At 42.9% G+C, this 20,838-nt stretch overlaps 3 protein-coding genes across 3 annotated transcripts in view; 2 read left to right on the top strand and 1 right to left on the bottom strand.

Annotated features, from left to right (window-relative positions):
• LNX2 (ligand of numb-protein X 2) overlaps positions 1-207 on the bottom strand; it is a 73,853-nt gene extending 73,646 nt beyond the window's left edge. Inside the window, exon 1 of the mRNA XM_029936911.1 lies at positions 13-207. The gene's annotated coding sequence lies outside the window, so the exon portion shown is untranslated. The remainder of the gene's footprint in view (positions 1-12) is intronic.
• Positions 208-1,570: 1,363 nt separating this feature from the next.
• On the top strand, positions 1,571-3,141 carry LOC115289619 (DNA-directed RNA polymerases I and III subunit RPAC2). Its single transcript, XM_029936912.1, has 2 exons — positions 1,571-1,654; positions 2,537-3,141. The coding sequence occupies exons 1-2, from the start codon at positions 1,629-1,631 to the stop codon at positions 2,910-2,912; spliced, it is 402 nt and encodes a 133-aa protein (XP_029792772.1). The 5' UTR covers positions 1,571-1,628; the 3' UTR covers positions 2,913-3,141.
• The window catches only part of LOC115289620 (protein POLR1D-like), a 54,917-nt gene continuing 35,655 nt past the window's right edge, over positions 1,577-20,838 (top strand). Inside the window, exon 1 of the mRNA XM_029936913.1 lies at positions 1,577-1,654. Within this exon, the coding sequence (XP_029792773.1) occupies positions 1,629-1,654 (26 nt within the window). The 5' untranslated portion in view covers positions 1,577-1,628. The remainder of the gene's footprint in view (positions 1,655-20,838) is intronic.

Raw genomic sequence — 20,838 nt, 5'->3', positions numbered from 1 at the left:
AAAGTTACTCACGGGCAAAGCGCGGCCGCCCGAGGCGCGCGCCGGCTCCTGGCGTCGCAGCCCAGCGCCAGCTCCGCGCTCCGCGGCCCGCCGAGAGAGCGGGGAGCCAGTCGGCCTCCGCTACGCGGGGAACCGCCGCCACCGCGGATTTCCTGGCAAGAAGCAAACTCTGGCCAAGACTTCACTTCTCAACCGCCCCTGCTGCCTTCCCGGGGGCGAGCGCCGGGGCGGAGCCGCCCAACCCGACACGCACCCAGGCCAATCGGAGGCCGCATAGGGCGGGAGAGAGGCGGGCCCGAGAGAAATTCCACGTATCCCAGCGCTCGGGGGGCGGGCCAGGCACGGCAGTCACTCCCAGGTTAGAGTGAGTCCACTCCGCCCTCGCCGCCTGCCCTCCCCCACCTGGTCTCGGCTGTCCCCGCCGCTCGCCTGATTCCGCCGCTGAAGACGCGCTCCAGAAGTGCATCTGCGCTCACCGAGGTCCGCCCCGAGGAGAGTAGAGCAGCTGGGGGAGGCAGTGGACTTCTAGGGGCATTGGGTTGGGGGTAGGAGAACAGGTGGCGCAGGAAAGCAGGAATATCGGTGTGTTGGGGTGAGAGGACTCTGAGGTAAGGTGGTAGGGACTGGCGGGCTGACCGGGCAGAGAAGGGCGAGGGGAGTAGGAGATCGAGGAAGGGAGAAGGGGTTTATAGCGAAGAACACCCGAGAGGAAGACCGAGGAGAGGTACGAAGGAAAAAGGAGGGCGGGGAACGAGTCTGGGTGGTGAAAGGTTGCCGAGGCGGAGGCAGGGGCACCTGGGAACAAAGTAAGAGGTTCCGCAGGTGAAGAGGTTTAAGAAGGCAAAAGGAGAAAAGGAAGTCCGAAGCAAAGGAGGGCGTACGTATTCCAAGTGTAGGAAAGATCCTAAGAGAGAAAGGACGGGAGGTAGGGGAGGAGAAGAGCAGTTTCCTTCCCAAACTCTCCTCCACGAACGCTTGTCCTTTGACCCGTTGGAGTTGTGCAGCCGCAAGATCCCGGATGACGCAAACTCAGTCTTATTTTGTTGTGAAATTCATCAAGGTGTATTGATCAACTATAGTTTAAACCTGTGATCCCATGAACACCATCCCCCTATCCCCGCCAGGCTTGGGGTCCAGCCAGGGAGTAACAAGGGTGGAGGAGCAAATTTGAAAGAGGCCCGACTCCGCCCTAAGAAGGAAGGTGATTTGGGGTCGGCAGGTAAGGCCCGGCCCCCTTCGCCATCACCTGGGGTAAGGTGCCGAGGGCTTAACCCAAATGCCCACAGGCGGTTCTCGGCCTCGAGAGGAGACCAGAGCCCGACCCCACATTTCCCCGCTGGCTCAGCGGACAGACTAGCTCAGAAAACTCCAGATGAGCAATTCCGGCCTCGCCACCGCCCTCCTCGCGCCGAGGGCGGGGCCTGGGGGCGGGACCTCCGAGCGGAACGTACACGCCCCGCCCAGCGCCTGGGCCGTGCCGCGCCACTGCGGCTCCTCCTCCCTCCTTCCGTCTTCGGCTTCTTCCGTCGGTCGTTCCTTCCTTCCTGCTTCCACTGCACGTTTCGCGATATGGGTTAGAACCTCCGATCAGCCAGCACCACCTGAGGATCCCGGAAGCCGCCCCCGCAATGGAAGAGGACCAGGAGCTGGAGAGGTAACGGCCGAGGAGGCGGGTGGGCAGTGGGGGCCGGGCGGGAGGAGCGGGCCGCGCCCTGCGCCAGGAGCTGGTGGCGTAGGAGACGGTGGCCAGCCGAGGCCTCCGCCTCCACGGCCCGGCCAGACAGCCAGCGCCTGGCCAGGAGGACAGAGGAGGGGAAAGAAATGGACGCCTGAGCGGGGAGAGGGGGCCCCGACTGGGAAGATAGGGGAAAACACATGGATGTTTTGGAGTAGAAACACTCCGTACCACCAGATGTTCTGGAGGGAGCACAAGTTGTGAGGCCGGAGTTAGGTCCCCAAATTGCCCACCCCCAGGTAGAAAGCTAACGTTAGATCACGCACCCTAAGCTCCTCTAACATCTGCCCAAGTTACTCATTTGTGCGCTCAGTTCTCTTCCTCCCTCCTGCTTGATTGCCATTTCTCAGAATTTCCATTCTCGTTTATCTACTGAAAATGGAAACCACAGTGGGGCCTGCACGATGATCATCTACAGTCTCAATTTTTAAAAGGATCTGTTTCTCTACGCCTTTAAACATTTCTTCGCCTTTTCATTTTCTCTAGCAGAGCCCACCCTACTGTAATCTTATCCCTTTCTTACGACTGTGCCAAAAGAATATTTTAGCAAACGTTTGTGTTTCAAGGGGACTCCCCTTGTGGACGGTCACATCGGGTGGGGGAAAAACTGTAGGCAATAATTCTGTACTTATTAATAGAATATGTGGAGGCAGGAAAATAAGGGGCTAATACTAACAGTTCTGTGTAATTGGAGTGCATTAGAGTATAATGTGTTGCAACTGTGATTTAGTAAATGAAAAAAAAGCTAGTCACAAAACCATATTCAGTATGATCTCATTTTTATAAAAAATATGTGTGTAGAAAAATATCTGGATTGAAGACCTCAGTGGCTGAAGGCGAGAGGAAGACAGCCCTGGAAATGGTCCAGGCAGCTGGACCAGATAGACACTGTGTGACATTTGTATTGCACGAGGAAGACCATACCCTAGGAAATTCTCTTCGTTACATGATCATGAAGAACCCGGAAGTGGAATTTTGTGGTTACACTACAACCCATCCTTCAGAGAGCAAAATTAATTTACGCATTCAGACCCGAGGCACTCTTCCAGCCATTGATCCATTTCAGAGAGGCTTGAATGAGCTCATGAATGTCTGCCAGCATGTGCTCGACAAGTTCGAGGCCAGCATAAAGGAATATAAGGATCAAAGAGCAAGCAGGCATGAATCCACATTCTAGTGCCTTATGCACTCTACAGGGAGGACTGTCCTCTAGGATACTCTCTTTGTGATCTTGCAAAACCCAGAAGTAGAAGTTTGTAATGGCAACATCCTCTGTTCTTCGGAAAGGTGTGCTTTCACCCCAGATCTGTCAGCCTTTGAACCTAGCTGTGACCCATTACAGCTGTTGGAATTCCTGCAAGAAGCTTTGTATTCATCAAATAAATTCCCTCTTTCACCTAAACTAATTTGAGTGGTTTCTGTTGCTTCGTCTGGAAGATCGGCTCTGAGGGTTGGTTTTTCTTTCATTTGAGTCAACAGTGAGAGTAAGGAAGCTATGAGAAAATTGCAGACCTTGTAAGGACTCTGATCAAGGGAATTCAAAAGAATATGCACTATGCATTCAATGCTGTGATTGGGGAAGTGGAAGAGATGCATGCAATAGAGCATGACCCCAGATTGACTGTGATTGGTTTAAAAAAAAAAAAAAAGGAAAGATGGAAGTGGGAGGAGGATTTAGCTTTTTTGTTAAATACTTTTTAGTAATTCATGGGGGAATTCCATTCTTTGCTATGACTTAGGTTGGACAAGGGGCATGAGTGGGGAATAATTTGAAAGAATTGTGAGAATTATGGTTCACAGGAAAGTTCCATCTTTGTGGTAGCATTACAGGATAGATACCAGTTTACTGCTTTAATTTCAGGACACCAGTAAGTTGTATTGTCAGAAATGACCTACACAGGTTAAGAGAGTTTGTATTATAAAAGGAGAAAAGTGGGGTGACCAGATAACATTTTCAGTCCTTAGATGGGTATTTAGGTATAGCCCACGGTCACATTAAGTTTGGGGAGAAGGAAATTCCATGTTGGGAAGAAAATTTTTTAACTTAAAATATTAGTGAACCACTTCTAAGGGCCTGTTAATCTCATCCACCGTGTCTCATTACTGTTCTACCCCAACTTGAGTCTCAGTTCACCCTAAATCTGTCAACCTTTGGACCTAAGCACCCCACCCACAGTGCTCTATGCTTTGGGCCTTTGTTTTTGCCATTCTGTCTTCCCAGAACAAACGCCCTTACTCTGCCATACTCTAGTGTAGGTAAGAATTTTTTTTTAAGTTTTTAATGTTTTTTATTTATTTTTGAGAGACAGAGACAGTGCAAGTAGGGGAGGGTCAGAGAGAGAGGGAGATACAGAATCCAAAGCAGGCTCCAGGCTCTGAGCTAGCTGTCAGCACAGAGCCTGACGTGTGGCTCAAACTCACAAACCATGAGATCATGGCCTGAGTCAAAGCCGGACGCTTAACCGACTGAACCACCCAGGCACCCCATTGTGTAGGTAAGAACTTAACCATGTCAGACTCTCTACCCTAATTTGGGTACTTGTCTGTGCTTTTGTTATACTCTTGTATTTCCTAGTCTTGGACTTACTATGCTATTGTTAGTGTTTGTGTTGTCTACCCACTGTACCGGCTGGCAGCACAGTGCCTGATAGGTAGTAGACAATTAGAAAATACTCGGTAAATCTGTGTAGGTTGTTACGACATGTTGCCTTTTATTCACTCCAGTCAGTGTCAGTTTGTGCTAGTCTGTCCTAGAGCCTATGTTTTCTACACTCAGCCAACTTCTACACTCAGCCAACTTCTTTGGGCACAGATTTCTGTATTTATTGAGCAGATGGTAGATAGCAGGCCCAGGGGTAGGTTCACTATTGGATATGACACAGGTCTTGTTAACATAGAGCATACATTATTATAATAGTGATTGTTTTTTTAAGTTGTAATTCTGTGAAAACAAATACAGGGCCAAGATAGAAAACATGAGGGAGTATCTTCTGGTAAGGAAATTAGGGAAGCTCTTCCACAGATTATGGGAAGAAGAGGGACTAATGGCCAAAAGGAGAGAACGGAATCTGGTGGAATAGCCGTGCCAAGATCCTGAAGCAGGAAACTGGTGATCCAAAGAATTAAAAGTATTGAAAGATTTGCTTATCTGTAGCATGGCAAGCCAGGAGGAGAAAGACGGGCCTGTGCTATGGGTTTGGTAGGAAGAAGAACTGAGGGAGGGGTTGGATTTTAAGTACAACGGGAAGGACATCTGAATCCTTTGATGATGGTGTGGAAAAGTGAATTATAGAGAGGCCAGAGTAGAAGCAGAGAAACTCTAAGAGTGCCATTGGCCTGGAAGGGGCAGCAAGCTAGCAATGGACAAAAGAGGGTTGATTTGAAATGTACTGTAGAACTGAATTGGTACGGAATTGGTAGACCTCAGGAATTGGATGCAAACGGTGAGGAAACGTGACCTCCCCCTAGGTTTGGGGCCAGATGACTGAAATGGGAAGCTTAAGGGGAAAAGGTAACTGGAATCAAAAATTACATTCTGAACGTGATAGACAGTGGATATATGAGTTGGAGGCCCCGAAAGACATCCAAGCTAGAGACTTTGTGAGTTCTTGAAGTCATGCTACCAGGGTTGTGGGATCGAGCCCCCCATTGGACTCTGTGCTGAGTGTGGAGCCTGCTTAAGATTCTCTCTTTCTCTCTGACTCATTAACTCAAGTTGAAAAAAGTGAGTTCTTGCCATAAAAATGATGTAAATCTATAGAAACTGGTATCTAATAAAAGAAGTGGGCCCATGACGGAGCTTGCCCAGACGGAGCTTTGTACCAAAGATTGGGAACAAAAGTAGCAACCAGTGAGGAATAGAGTGGTGAAAGCCAGTGCTTTCAGAGAGGGCAAAATGATATTGAATTAGTTACATGAGGACAGGTTGACATTAACAGGGAGGATGTTGGGCTCTAGGCATATTACTTTAGTGCTTAACAAGGCTAAACATTAGCACTCCTTGTATAGGAAAAGGACTTAGTTTGGGTTTTCCAATCAAGAATATACACTGTAGGGCATTGGGGAGCTAAATGTTAGTGGAAGCAGGGATAAGGGAAGGTCAAAGTCATAGGGCCAGGATAGTGTTCTAGAGTGATCCAGAAGAGATTCTGGAAAGCCAATGTCATTGCAAGGATATGAGCACTTGAAGAAGTAGGGAACATCTAAAGAGATAGAATCAAAAACTATTTTGCCTTTGAGTATTACCATGGGGATGGTAAACAGGATTATTTAAATGAAGCTTAATACCTCTCAACCAAGACCTTCAGGAGATAAAAGCAAAGCTTAATGAGTGGACATAGAGATGTAGGATGATGATCATAGACTGAAGCAATTAATAGCAGTACATGTAGGAAATGCAGTCATTGGTGACTACCGCCATTTCACATGGCTTCATTGCTCGTAAGAAGATTTATCATCACTGATCTTGTGGCTTGCGGTCTTGAATCGGTTTAGAGTAGCCATATGCACAGGTTGATAAGAAGGCAGATAGGTGGAAGGAAAAGACTGAGGGCAAGGCAGGCGGAATAACCAAGAGTGGTGTGTATGAGCGGGAAGGATGTGCATAAAGTGTGGAACCTGACGCAAAATTGAATTGGTCTATAAAAGGGTGAGGGAGATAGATAGGAGTCAAATAAATGTATATAAACTGTTAAAAAATAACTTGATCAGGACCTCTGATTTGCTCTCTAATAGCTTTTCACTCTGAATAAACAAATATTAATGATTTAAAATCAGAAACTTGTTCAGCTGTAAAGTACTATGCCTTTTAAAGAGCCAGTCATTAAGTAAAATGATTACATACCAAAGGCTTTTAATATATAATAATTTGAGTACTTGTGCAGCACTTCCTATTTTCAAAGCATTTTACAAACTAATTATTTATAAATTGCATATAGCTGTAACATGTACATGCTCTAATTAGTTGGTGTAACACACAGATGCCTACAAAGTCTCGGTGGGGATTAAAAAAAGAAAGAAAAAAAGTCTACATAAAAAATGGACCATTTAGTACCTTTCTGACCAAAGAGTGTCTTGTATTTCTGGAAATATGAAAGCACATCAAGTTTTGTGGCCCACCATTCCCCACCCTTCTTTTTGCTTTGAAACATTAAAGTGATAAATAGTCCCTGGATCATTAGAAATCTTTTTGTTTGCATAATTTAAAGTCAGAGACTATTTTTGTAACATTCCTTAGACTGGACTCCTAGAAAGTGTACCCAAATCTACCAGTGTACTTTCAAATACTTAGACCCCAAATCCAGCTTTTTATGTCCAGATTCTTGAGGGGTTTTCTGTTGTTGTTCTCTATTGAAACTTTATAAATTATCCAGGTACAGTTATTGTGTGATTTGCTATTTTTTAATGAATTCTTTCCATATCTAGATTATTAGATCTCTGTACAGCAAATATGGATCTGGTAGGGGCACAGCCCTAAGAAATGGTGGAGTCTGGCCTAAAAAGCCATATATCATTTGGAGAGGGCAGAGTTCTACACATGAAAAAAATGTAAACTAATTGTGTTTATGATGAAGTGCCGTAACATGCAGTGTAGAGTATCATATGCTGAACACAGACCGGAATGGGCAAGAGATGCTCCTGAAACATGGATCATTCCATGAGCATCCACTCTGCCGGCCACCATCCCGGGCACTAGAGACAGCAAACAGATAGGCATAGTCTGCCTTCCAGCACCTCAAGGAGAATTGAAGCCGGCAGACTTACATAGAGTGTTCCAGGATAAATCCTTTTCTCTCTCTCAGTATAAAGGAGCCATTAAAGATTCCTGAGCTAGGGAATGCCCCCTAAGTTTTGTTTTGCTTTGTTTTGTTTTGATCCCTTGCCTGTGCAGAATGGATGAGTGGAAGGAAACACTCTAAGACAGTGCGTTTGGTGGCATTTATGTAATGTAAGGAGAGAGCATAAGTGTAGGAATGGAGATGGGGGATAGGTATGTGAAAACTGCTAAAAACAAATGAAAGTACTTGGAGACAGATTCTATATAGGAGTAAAGGTCAAGATTGAAAATGGCCCCATATCCATGTCTTTTACCCCTTTGTTTTTCTACCACTCCCTCACAACCAAAACCAGTATGGCAGGATTTATCATCTCCACTCCTCCCCAACTTGCCCTTGCTTATAGAAGTCAGTCTATGCCACCACCCTTGCCTCCTTTCCTCACCTGTGTCAGAACTCACATCTTTAACAAGGCTGAGAACCCAGAGTGACAGGTGGGAAGATTGGGGGTGGAGAGAGGGAGGTCAGGGCACTGAGCGCACTGGCTCTTGCTGCTGCTTGTCCTTAACAAGTTTTTCTCCTCAAAGGGAACATTTCTTTGCTTTCTTGCTTTCATTCATTCATTCATTCATTCATTCATTCATTCCATTAATATTGGGCACATACTGTATGCACGCAGAATTTAGGTAGTAGGGAACAAGCAATGTAGTTTTTAACAGCAGATATATAAAATAAATGTGTATCTATGTGATATGATTTAAGGTAGTGGTATAAATGGAAAGTAAAAGAAAGATGGGGATGGGAAGGGTGAGAGGTTGAGTGGTAAGTGAAGGCCTTTTAGAGAAGATGACATTTGAGCAGAGAAATAAAAGAGACCATGCATAAATGAGACTATACCCAGAATTTTCTAAAAACTGAGATTATTCAGCAGTGAAAAAGCTAAATTATGAACCTCTCTAAAGGAATAAACTTTTTAGCATTGTGTGTTTGTGTATATGTAGTTTTATCTGTGCCTAAAATTATATCTCTTATATGTGCATGTACTTATATAATAAAGAATAATTGTAAAGAATACTGAGTTACTGGGACAGGAGGATATTGTAAAAGTTTTAGATCGACTAAAATGTGCATGTGTGTGTGTATTAGAAGAATTTATTTTAATGAGCCTTTTTTTCTTTTTTTTTCCTTTTTTTTTGTGTGTGTATTTTTAATAAAAGTATATCTTAGGAGCAGAAACTGATGTGCTTGGGATCCTGAATATCTTTTAGTGGATGAATTAAGAGGTTGCGTTGTTGGAATCATACTGTCTGGGTCTTTGTCTTGGCCGTAGACTCTTTAACTGTGTGACCTTGGACAAGCTATTTGACCTCTCTGTCTGAGTTTCCTCATCTGTAACATTGTGATAACAATAATACTTGTCATATAGAAATTTCATACCTATTAATTTAGATAATATATCAAAAGTACTTAGGACATGTCTGGCCCATAGAGTATGCTCTCAATCAGTGTTAGTTATTAATGTTATTATAATAGCAGTAATTGTGTCGAGCTGATTTAACTCAGATTTCTTCCAGGTGACAACTTGAAAGCAAAAATTGCTGTTATGTTTTGTTTCCTCTAGCCCCAGGCAGCACTATACTATAAATTTGTGGACTCCCTATGGAAGGTTCTCAGTCTGCTAGAGCCATTGCTTTCAAGAAAGATGTTTTAAAATAGCATTCCTATTTATAGAATATAGATAAGAAGCAAAGAGAAATTGCGTTTCTCCTCTCTTCACAAAGAAATTAATACAGAACATTCATGATCTTTTCTAAGCTTTAAGACCAAGGTCAATAAGCAGGAAGGAAAGCAAGTTCTATAGCAGATGGTCATCTGATTTGGTACTCGGTATCTGACTAAGAAACCAGGTGAAGCATAAAATTGCATGAAATAGGATATATTGGTATTGTATCTAATAATACAGATTCTCAGTAGATTCCATATTTGTTATGTAAGACATTTAATGTATGTCAAAAAGAAAAGCTACCTGTGTTCTTTTCTGTTTGCAGTGCTGACTTGGGTCAAACCTCAAAAAATTGTAGATAATGCCTCAATCAATTTTATTAAAAGAGTTCCATAAGAAAATCAGACCTCCTAGGGCATCTAGCAGATGGAAACTACACCATTGGCTTAAACAACATCTTGGGGTTTGGGTTGGGCTTTTCGGTTTGTTTTTGTTTTTTTCCCCTTTTTCAAGGGTGAGAGAGGCTTTCTTTCTAGAGGCCTCCCTCTCAGGATAGTACTATGTAGAAGTGAAGGGTAAGAGCTCTGAAGTCAGAGGCCTGATTTAAATCTTGGCCCTGCCACTTTCTAACTTGTAAATACAGGAGTGTCTTATCATTCCTGACCCTCCGTTTCCTGATCTGTAAAATTGGCTAATGATAATACCAACTTGATAGGGATATTGTGAAGAATGAGTGATATAAAGCACTTAGCACAGTTCCTAGTATACTCACATACCCAAATATTAGCTATTATTGTTATATTGATTATTGTTTAAGCCAATTAGTGGTGCTTAGTACAGTGGCTTTCCTCGTATTGGTTATGTCTCATTATCCATGACAGACTTGATAGCTGGCTTGTACCAGCCTGTTCCTGTCTTTCCACATCACCTGTGACTGTCCACTGGCCTTCTCACTTCTTTCATCTCCGCCTTGCTTATTGCCATTTCAGAGCCTTGGCACTTGGCCCTTATTTCCCTACACTCTCTTCTTTTAAGTTTTCACATGGCCTATCCCTTTTCAAGGTATTTTCCTTAGAGAAACATCTTTGACCAATGTATTACCTGTTGGCAGCATAACAGTTTGTCCTAAAACTTAGTGCTGGAAACAAAAACATTCCTCCCAGTGTCCATGGGTCAAGAATCTGGTTGGAGCTTGGCTGGATGAACCTGGCTCACAGGCTGTAGTCAGGGTATCATCCGGACTGCAGGTGTCTCAAGTGGGAATGGGGCGTGATTTGCCTCCAGGATCACTCGCCAGAGACTGCCTCCTGCTGTGGCCTCTTCCCCCAGAGCAAGGGATCCAGGGAGAAGAGCGTAAACTCAAGATGGAAGCTGTAGTCTTTTTATACCCTAATCTTGGCCGTGACATTCGTCATTCCTGCCCTATTCTCTTTGCTCAAGGTGGGACTATAGAAGAGTGTGAAAGTCAGGAGGTGGCATTCCTGAGGACAATCCTAGAGGCTGCTTAACCACAACTGCCTTCTCAAAAACAGCACGTGCACCTACATAAAAACCTCCATCATTTTCTGTCCACTGACCTTGCCCCATTTCTTGATGGTACTCACTGCCAACTGACATCATAATATGTGTTTGTTTGTTGTCTAACTCCACTTGAGTATAGGCTTCCTGTGGGCATGTTTTTGTCCCTGTTTGCCCTTGGGTTCCCAGCACTTGAAACCGTGGCAGCCACGTGGAGGCGTTCATTCACATTCAGTACATGCATGACCCTGAATGGCTGAATGTCAGTGTCCATATGACCGGCACAACAGGGAGGGAAGGAAAACCTCAAAGCAAGATTGAGAATTGGTAATGACATTATTTGATGTACACTCGTCAGCTGACACATTCAGAGAGTCACCACAGTAACAAGCCTCAAGAAAAAAACTTTGGGGGCGCCTGGCCGGCTCAGTTGGTAGAGCATGTGACTCGATCTCAGGGTCTTGAGTTCAAGCCCCACATTGGGTAAAGAGATTGCTTTAAAAAAAGAAAAAGGAAAAATTCCTGAGTGAGGCAAGAAAGCATGCCTATCCTGTGTCTTCAATGGGAGGAAGAGCTAGGGTGATTGGCATCTTAGAGCCTAAATAATAAATAAATGTGGTTGTACTTTATAATCTGTTTCATTAATGTCTTCTCTCCATTCCCCAAGAGCCTTTGATAACTACCATTCCTTAACACCTTTATCCCTTGCTACATATGTCTTTTTTCCTATTGGTCTAAAGGAAAAGGTAGCACATACCCTTCTTGAAGGTGATCAGAGGACATTTTCATTTTGTAGCAGCAGCAGTATGGAAGCACGATACCGATTATCTTTGGGATCTTGTGTCCACAGAATTCTAGTGGGGCCAGAGGTGTAGGATTTTTGTTTGGGGTACTGTAGATGGAATTAAAGGATTTGATTTCTAAGGTCTGCTCTTGTGTCAATACTATATCTGTTTCCTGATCGGCTTATCTAATCTGTGCCTTTATTACAAATAGGATTGCTTTTGTAAAATACAGAATATGGGCATTTTTTTCTACTATTTTTTAAGTCCTGCCATGTTCTAGGTACTAGGGATGCAAAGATGCATCTCATTTGGTTCCTGAGCTATGCATTACTGAACTCCTGAAGGAAAAGTATCGTTTCTCCTAATTCACAGACCTTGTTTAAACTTGTGGCCCCTCCTCCAACTCTCTTACCCTTAACATTTTCTTCATTTTGGCACTTAATGCCTTTTAAGATATATAGAATTTACGTATTTATAGCATTTATTCTATATTGTCTATTCCTCCCCCACACTCCCCAACTACCACCACTGTAACATAAGCTCCAAGAAGGCACACGTTTTGTCTGAAGGCTCACTGATGTATCTAGAGACCCTGGCCTATAGTAGATGCTCAAAAACTATTTGTCAAATGAATAAATAGAAGATTGACTCTGTATTTTTTTTCAGTGAATATTCTAAGAGCTTAATTTTAATTTGAAGTGTTGAAACCTCCTATAATCTTCGGGATTGTCAGGGAGGAGACACAGACCTAGGAGTTCATTTAGGCAAAAGACGCTCATGAACACTGCCTGCAAAGAGAGAGTTCCAAGGGTTAGCCTGCGCAGTGGGAGCCAAGCCGATCTTATCAGGTGGATCTACCAGGTGGTAGGTGGGTCAACAGAGCTCACCTACATGAAAATAAACCCGATTATGTTATCTATACAAGTCTAAGAAGGTAGGGCTTTGGTTCTGGAAGGCAGCCCCTATTGGTTTTGTGAACCCTTGATCCACCTTAGATACCTACTGCATGGTTTCAGATTTAGGGGGTTTGCAGATGAATATTTCAAAAAATAAAATCTAATAGGGTGACCTAATGTAGGGTTGCTAAGGTTTTATTTGGCCATTGAAAATAGACTTTTCCTTGCTTTAATGGAAATTTGTCAGAAATCCCAGTCTTTGTATGGCCTGAGAGCACATGAAGGCTTCCAATGTGTGTTTTCCAACACCACCACGCAGCGGACTCAGTTCACTTTTGACACACTTTTGACTGAAGCAGTGTCCGATCTCACTGGTTTGGAACTTGCTCCTACAGATGATGCGCCCTCAACTCGTCGCACTTGGATTGCCATCGTGAGTCCAGACTATTGCCTGTGCTTCTGACCTTCTGGCTGTTATCCCTAGAACCCCCTGCTTGGGTTCAATTAATTTGCTAGAGCAGCTCACAGAACTCAGAGAAACATTTACATAGGTTTACCAGTTTATTATAAAGGATACAGATGAACAGCTGGAGGAAGAGATAAGGTATGTGGGTCGGGCATGGAGTTTCCATGCCTTCTCTCTGCATCTCCGCGTATTCGACATCCAGAAGTTCTTTGAACCCTGTCCTTTTGGGTATTCACAGAGACTTCAGTAGGCAAAACTGATTAAATCTTCAGCCTTTGGTGACTGAGCTCAATCTCCAGCTCCTCTCCCTGCCCCAAAAGTCTGGGGATGGGACAACCAACCCCCATCTTTTGAAAACCAAAGTCACCTCATCAACATAGCAAAAGCTACCTTTATTGTTCTCATCATTTTGGAAATTCCAAGGGTTTTAGAAGGTCTGTGCTAGGAACAGATAAAGACTCAATATTTATTTCTTATAAATCATAAAATCACAAGGCCAAAAGCAAAGAATAAATGGAGCATTCTATAATTGGATATCTGGCATGCCTTTTTTTTTTTTTAAGTCACCTTAGCTTCACAATAAGATAGCAGACTCTTGACAGTTTTTCTCTGGATCTCATGAATATTTGGTCCACAGCTCTGAATTTGTACACCACCATTCTTGCTAAGTTATATGGGATCTAAGAATCCATTGTAATTGGAACTTAGATTTCAAGTTAAAGGTCACACATCATTGAGATTCTGCAACTAGAATTATTGTTCTGGTTGGCTTGCTTACTCTGTTCTACATACTTATGCATAAATCCTACGGCTTGGAATACTTAGCAGGATTTTTACTAAAATGATTAGTCTAAAATATAAAATGTAAGCATCAACTATCATTTCATTTCCTGAAAATGAAGAATAAAGAGTATAATCGTCATGTTTTTTGTGTGTCCAAGTAAATGTGATGGATTTATATTCTGCATCAGATCTGATCATTGAAGCCTTCTGGACTTGGTTCTACAAATCTATGCCTGTTTGTTTCTTTCTTTATTTACATGGCGAAGATCATACTTTGGAAATGGATGGAGGAAATTGGAGATTCTAGGGCCTTCTGATTAGACACTATTCTGCTGAAAATGCCTGTCTTTTGAAGTGTCAGCCTACAGGTGTGTCACTGCTTGCTGCCCAGACTTGTAGCAAGCAAGCCAAGGGTTCCCTTTCAATTTTCTTGTTCTAATAAATTGGTCCCCATCTGAGAGCAGTGTGCTTCAGAACAAGCCAGGACATGAGGAAGCCAACTGGGCTTCTCCATAGCCAAAAGCAGATGACCAAACAGACACGTAACGATGACTGTAAAGTAAGAAGACTGATTTGCCTTAACCACATGGGAAAACCAGTTTATTCTTCCTTCCCCATTTATAGAAGAAGAAACTGAGGCCCAGAGAAGCAACCAGCCTAAGGGTGTACGGGTAGTAAATGGGGGTATGACCCAAGACAGCCTGATTCCTCAGGCTCAACTTCTTATGTCCATAATGTTGCCAATGTTATCTCTCTCAAGTACATATGAAGATAACAAAGCTTTATCAGAACATATGCTCCAAAGAGTTCGATCTGAGAGACACAACTGTGGACCAATCAATCTTGTTTATTTCCAAGTTCAGGCTGAAATATGATGGAAAGGAGGCTGCTCTTTAGGTATATCTTAACCATGAGAAGAGTCAAAGAAAGAGTATCTGGTTAAGAATCCAGATACAGGTTTACTAATACTGGTTTGTGAAAGTATCATTTGCCATATTATTAAACTTCATTGGCATTATCTTTACATTCCCCTTAGCTGTTTAATCCATGTTGTACCAGAACAGCACTTCATCATCCTGAAAATGTAGAAAATGTCTTCACAGATCAAGTAAAATAAGGGCGTGTGTTAATGGAAAGGACTCTGGATATGGAATGCAAAAGGTCTGGGGGAGAATCAGGTGTACTCTACTGGTTGACCTTGGATGAGTTAGCCTTAATTTTAGCCTTAGTTGCCTGACAAAAAGGGAATAATAACTTCAAGGGATCTTCTGAGAGTAAATGAGATAATATATTATGCTGTTAATCACTATGCACATGATAGATACTACTATATAATATTTTTTGTGTTTTAGTTAATGCATAACTACCAATACTTTATAACCATTTTTTAAATTTCTTTTTTTAATTTTTATTTATTTCGGGAATAGATTTCTTAAAATAATGTCTTATATTTGTTCAGTGCTTTATAGTTACAGAGTAACTGTATGATTGTATTTGATCCCCATAAGAACTCTGAAAGAACAGAAATATTTTTATTTTACAGATAAGGTAACCAAGATCACAGATCACTGAGCTAGTAAATGGCAGGACTGGGACACATCCTTTCCTCTACAGTATTATAGCCGCTTTGTCATTTTCCTAAGGAGACTTGAACATGTCCCTGATTCAGATCTAGAAAGTAAGAACCTCATAATCCCTCTCCGAAAGGCATCAAGAGATGGAGTAGGGATTGTATAAAAATAGAACAGTTGCCTCTCAACTCTATTCAATCTGGATTTTTCAGGTAGGAAACTCTGCTCTGAAGCTTGAATCATCTGGAACGTGTGTTCTTGTGTCGCACACTTTGACTGGGAAGTTACCTGTCTGCCCACATTGCCTGGAGCAGATCTAGTTCAAGAATAACGCAATGAACTCTTTGAAAAATGAACTCTTTTGAGAAGCTGAAGAACCCAAACCACTGGCTTTCTTTTTGTACATACGAGATAGGGGGCTTTTGCAGAGTTTGTTTCTAGTAGTGTATTTCATGGATCATAGCCATTTGTAGTAGTTCTCTTCTGACTGCTTCTCCACCCTTTAAAATCTCAATCGGTTTCACCAAAGGACTTGGTCAAGCAGGCTGATTATTTTGATATCATGTACACTGTACACAGGAAATTTTCTCTGGTTGCAGAAAGATAGAATTTCCTTGGGGCACGCATATGGCTCAGTTGGTTAAGCATCCGACTCTTGATCTCAGCTCAGGTCATGATTGCGCAGTTCATGTGTTTGAGGCCTGCATCAGGCTCTGTGCTGACAGTAGGATTCTCTCTCTCTCTCTCTCTCTCTCTCTCTCTCTCCCCCTCTCCCTCTCCCTCTCCCTCTCCCTCTCCCTCTCCCTCTCCCTCCCTACTTCCCCATCTCACACTGTGTGTGTGTCTTTCTCTCTCTCAAAATAAGTAAATAAACTTAAAAGAATTTCCTTTATTATATGGAGCAATAAATAATACCTCCACTTTTCATCAAAACAGAATAATTCAAGGGATTAACAAAAAATTCTGGAAGCTTTTCTTTACAGATTATAAATTAAAGAAGGAGCTATTGAGATTAAAAAATGTTTTACCAAATTCAGATCCCTAGGGTGAACTACATTGCCCCTCCCAAGAAAGATCAATACGAAGAAAGCCCTTTATACTTCTCATCTTTTTCATTCCTCACAGTGCATCTGTGAGCTAGGGCTTCATCTTTATGGAGAGAAACACTCAGGGAAGGTGTATCACTTGCCCAAGAACACCCAGTTGGCTGTGCAGTTGGCTCCCCGCGGCAACCCACTGTTTTCCAACATAAAACAGGGGTTTGCATATTAAAAGGTTTTGATCTATCAAAACCTTTGAAGTTAATAATTTAGGTAATTTTATGTAGGTTTTCGGTTTTATATGTTAAGCAATCATAGTAAATTACTTGAGACATTTGCCAGGCCAAGTGAGTTCTAGTTACGCCACTCCTGAATTCAGCCAGGACCCATAAGCCATTGCTAGGCGGGGTTTGCTTCTTGCGTAGAACTGGGTGATAGATGCGCAGTAGCACCGGGATCGAGTTCGTGTTGCTCTTTGCAATACTGTTCTCTCAGGGCAATGACCCTGGGCTAAACTATCATAATTATAGTCTCTCCCTTTAGAGTGCCTACCAGGATGATGGAGAAAGTGCTGTCTTAGGTGGGGAGGGAAGGTGAGAAATACTGAGAATTTTGAGTTAATTAAAAAAAAAAAAAAAAAGAAAACGATAACTTCAGTTCTAGGCACGTTGTTAACCTCTTGAAGCTGTAATTTCCTTGGCTTTAAATAAGAAAATTAAACTCTTAACACTTAGGAAACTTTTACTTTACAGTCTCATAATATAGTGTTATATTTAAAGGATCCTTAGGGACGCCTAGGTGGCTTAATCGGTTAAGCGTCCAACTCTTGGTTTCAGCTGAGGTCATGATCTCATGGCCTATGGGTTGGAGCCCCCAAAACGGGCTCTGTGCTGGCAGTGCGGAACCTGCTTGGGATTCTTGGTCTCCCTTTCTCTCTCTGCCCCTCCCCTGCTTGTGCTGTTTCTGTCTATCTCAGTTTCTTTCCTTCCATATTATAGTAAAAAGAGCCCTGTAAGTACTTGGAATTGAGGGCTCTCTGGAAACACTGTTTAGGAATTAATAAAGAAGTTTAGTGTAGGGTCCGCTTTCTATGAAGCCAATGCTAAGGGAGAATTGTGAACTTGGGGACTTGATACTTCAAGTGAGATGTGAAATTACAGTTCTGAGCATTTGTATTGAAAACATAGTGCTCTTTTCTGTTGGCCAAAGAGTACATGAGGCATTGGAAATGGGCCAAATTATGCTGTTTAGATAATCAGCATGATCCATCTCTCTCAGAATTGTCCCCCACCGTCTCAATTGGATACCTATTTCATTTTTAACACAGTCCCAACCTCTTCATTAGCCTCACTCCATCCAGTTAAACACCAGCAATCCCAAAAGATGGATTCTATTTCAGTAATAGATGCAATGACTCTCGTAAGTGCAGTTCCTTAAAAGCAGAGCAGTAATAAAAAGACAGGCCAAGTCTCTGTTTTAAGTTTTTGACATTTCATAGAACACATAGTAACACATTTGCCGCTGATCGTGCTTTCCTGTTTCCCTTCTTGATTATCTCATCATCAGTTACTTGTTTGTAAATAATTTGTAGGTCTCCGTGATAAAATGCTACTTCAGATTGGCTAGTTCTTGAGTGTCTTGTGGCTGATGTAGTATTGCCCTGTATGGTTCTGGCCTTTGGCAGTTGATCTATCGCTCGTAAGGTAGGAGATAAGCCTAAAGGTTGGGTTAATCAATAGTGGAATTTTCCATGCTCTGGGCTTTTCCCCTGTAGCAGTGAGTCCTCAGGTGCTGGTTCTTCCCCTTTGGGTACCTTCACAGGCTTTCTGAGCCACCCCACCCCCCCCACTCCCATGCCTTGATGTCACCGTCTGTAGGAACATTTGTACATATCACTAGAAGCCTCTCTGGCTTCTAGTTTGGGCTGACTTGTTCCAGTGAGTCGTCTAAGTTGAGTACCTTGAACTTCTTACATTCCTCGAAGGGACACTACCCCCAAAGGTAGGTTCACGCGCGTGCCTACTGGCTTAGTTCCTTTAGCCACTACATTATAGAAACATGGAATTGTTTCTCCCAGTGCACTTGGATGTACAGTAATCGAGAATTTTTTAAATTGGAAAATGGGATGGAAAATTCCCTTGTTCTCCTTCAATTCATTGTCCTATAAATTGGCACCTGAAAGACAACCTGAAACTTGAAACGCTGGAGGGTTTATAGAATCCAGAACATAACTGATTGGTTTCAAGAAATTTTTGTATGAGATTCTTGTACTTAATTACTGATGTAGAAAAGACTGTCTGTGTGTGGATATACTTCCCCTTCTCCCCCCTCCACCCCCCGAAACTCTCTGCCTGTTTTGTAGGGGAAACTGCTACATCGCTCAAAGTACTCTTTGATACCTCGTGTGAAAGATCAGGGAACATGGGGCGGCCAAGGTGAGGCCCAGGGCTGGCAGTCCACACGGCCTGAGGAAAGCACCCTGTGCCGAGAGGGAGGGGGGCTCCCCTGTCTCCAATGGGCCCTCCATCGTATCTGGCCCCTTGAGGCGGGACTCTGCCTTGCACTGAGCCTCAGGGTAGTCCTGGAGCCTGTGTTGATGGCTACAGAGCTCAGGCTTTCTCTTCCTCTCAACTCACCATGCGCTGCTGGACTTCTAAGCATTAGCTGTGTCAGTATGTTTCCTTCCGGTCCAATTCCTAAGGATTGCTTGAATCCACTGATGACAGGTGAATTCTATACCGTGAAATGGCTACTTTCAAGAGAATAGTTTCTAAGGTGTGTTTGCAAATGAAAACACCTTTCAGAGAGCATGAAATTAGGAAATCCTACACATTCTGGAACTTTCTGTCTTCATTCTTTTCCATTTCGTGGCTCCTGGCTCGAAGTGTGCTTCGTAATCCTATGTTGAGTCGGACACACAGATCTGTAAGGATAGGGCAGCTTACTGCAGCCTTGACACCGCTGAGGACAATAGCCTCAGCAGGCTGACCACGCTTTCTGCTGACTAGGCCGCTTTCTGCTGACTAGGCCGTCCTTGGGGCTGCGATCCAGGAGCTCTGAGGCATTGTCTAGGCCAGCTTGCAAAGAACTTCAGATCGCTGTGTGAAGTAGAGCTCCCTTAGGATTCAGAGAGTGATTTACAGACCACGCTTTTGGTGAGGTGATTTTTCTGGAATGCAGTGTATTATCAAAGCACAGCATGCCAAACTCCAGCCCTCTCTAAAGAAAGCTATGCAGACATACTTTAGAGGCTTTGTACTGTAATTTTTCCCTTTGTATGCTGTTGTGATTTTTTTCTTTTCTGCATGTCGAATGACTCTTTGACAAGAGTCTGAATTTCATTTTATATTTCAGCTTTTGTAGCTTTCTGCCAGGTTTTCCTATCCTTTACCAAACTTAAGCAACTGCCATATTAGCTTTTCTTTCCTCTTTCTTTCCACAGCCATCTTTCCAGATGTTAAACACTTTTCTCCTTGCAGTTTTCCTTCAGTTTTGTTCTTCAGTCTGTCAGTTCTCTTAAGGAGATAACAAAATGCTTTCATTGATTAAAAGTACTCAGTAATAACTTGGACTTTAGATTCTCCGTCTGGGTTTATTTTTCCCTACTAATATTTCAGGAGAATATGCATATACCTTTTAACTTAACATCTACCCTATCTAAGAGATATGCTGCCATTCCCAGAAGGGTAGAATTCATGGGCTTTTCTCGTTTGAGTTTATTACTTTCTAAGTTCATCCTCCACTATCCCACCCCACCTCCACAAAGTTTTTTTAGTAAGAGATGCCTTTCTTCATAACATATAAAATTTATGTAATCAGGTCTTATGGTATAAACTGAAAATGAATCCCTGAATTTTCTGTGGGCAGCTCCTGAATCAGGATTGAAGAATAAATATTTGTAAAAGATACTTAACTACTTTGGAAATGAGGTCATTTCATTTTTTCATCATTCCTATGATGAGGTGTCTTATGAACTAAGCTGTAAGTCTTCCCTCTAGGAGTCAGCCCACATACTGACTATTAACGAAAGTGGTCATCTCTCTATAATAATAACCCAGCCTCAGAAGTCGGCTGTAAGGGAGCTATGGAGATTTGAGAACATCCAAGTCTAGGTGAAGGGTCTGGCATGTTACTTTCACTACAACAGTTCTTGTCAAAAATATTGCTGTCTTCCCTTAAATGCCTCTCTCTCTCTTGCTAGACTGAGCTACTAGAGTGTTGCGAAACTTCTCCGTTCTAGTACAGCGGTGTAAGGGTTAACTAAGATCATGGGCCCCAGCGTTCCCACCCCAGCCCCATCGCTTACTGGCTCTTGTGGCTCTTTTCCTTATTTTCTCCTTCCCTCTGCATCAGTAAACTAGTAGTTACACAAAGGAGTTGTGAGGATTAGGTGTAAGATACATGGCGTATAGGGACTGTTGCCATTATTATATTTCATCATATCCCCAGAGGTGCATATTAAGTGCTAAATTATATTAGTATGTGAAGGAGACTTTCCTTGAACCCGGGCAGGAAGACAGCCCCATAGATCTCTCTCTCTCTCTCTC

This window comes from Suricata suricatta, chromosome 4 (genome assembly GCF_006229205.1).
Source record: "Suricata suricatta isolate VVHF042 chromosome 4, meerkat_22Aug2017_6uvM2_HiC, whole genome shotgun sequence".
Lineage (NCBI taxonomy): Eukaryota > Metazoa > Chordata > Mammalia > Carnivora > Herpestidae > Suricata > Suricata suricatta.
Note: the sequence above shows the minus strand (reverse complement) of the source record. Positions and strands in the feature narration are given on the sequence as shown.

Coding starts and splice junctions, on each gene's coding strand:
- LOC115289619 (XM_029936912.1), top strand. CDS start 1,629: ATGGAAGAGGACCAGGAGCTGGAGAG. Junction 1,655..2,536: donor GAGGACCAGGAGCTGGAGAG/GTAACGGCCGAG, acceptor ATATGTGTGTAG/AAAAATATCTGGATTGAAGA.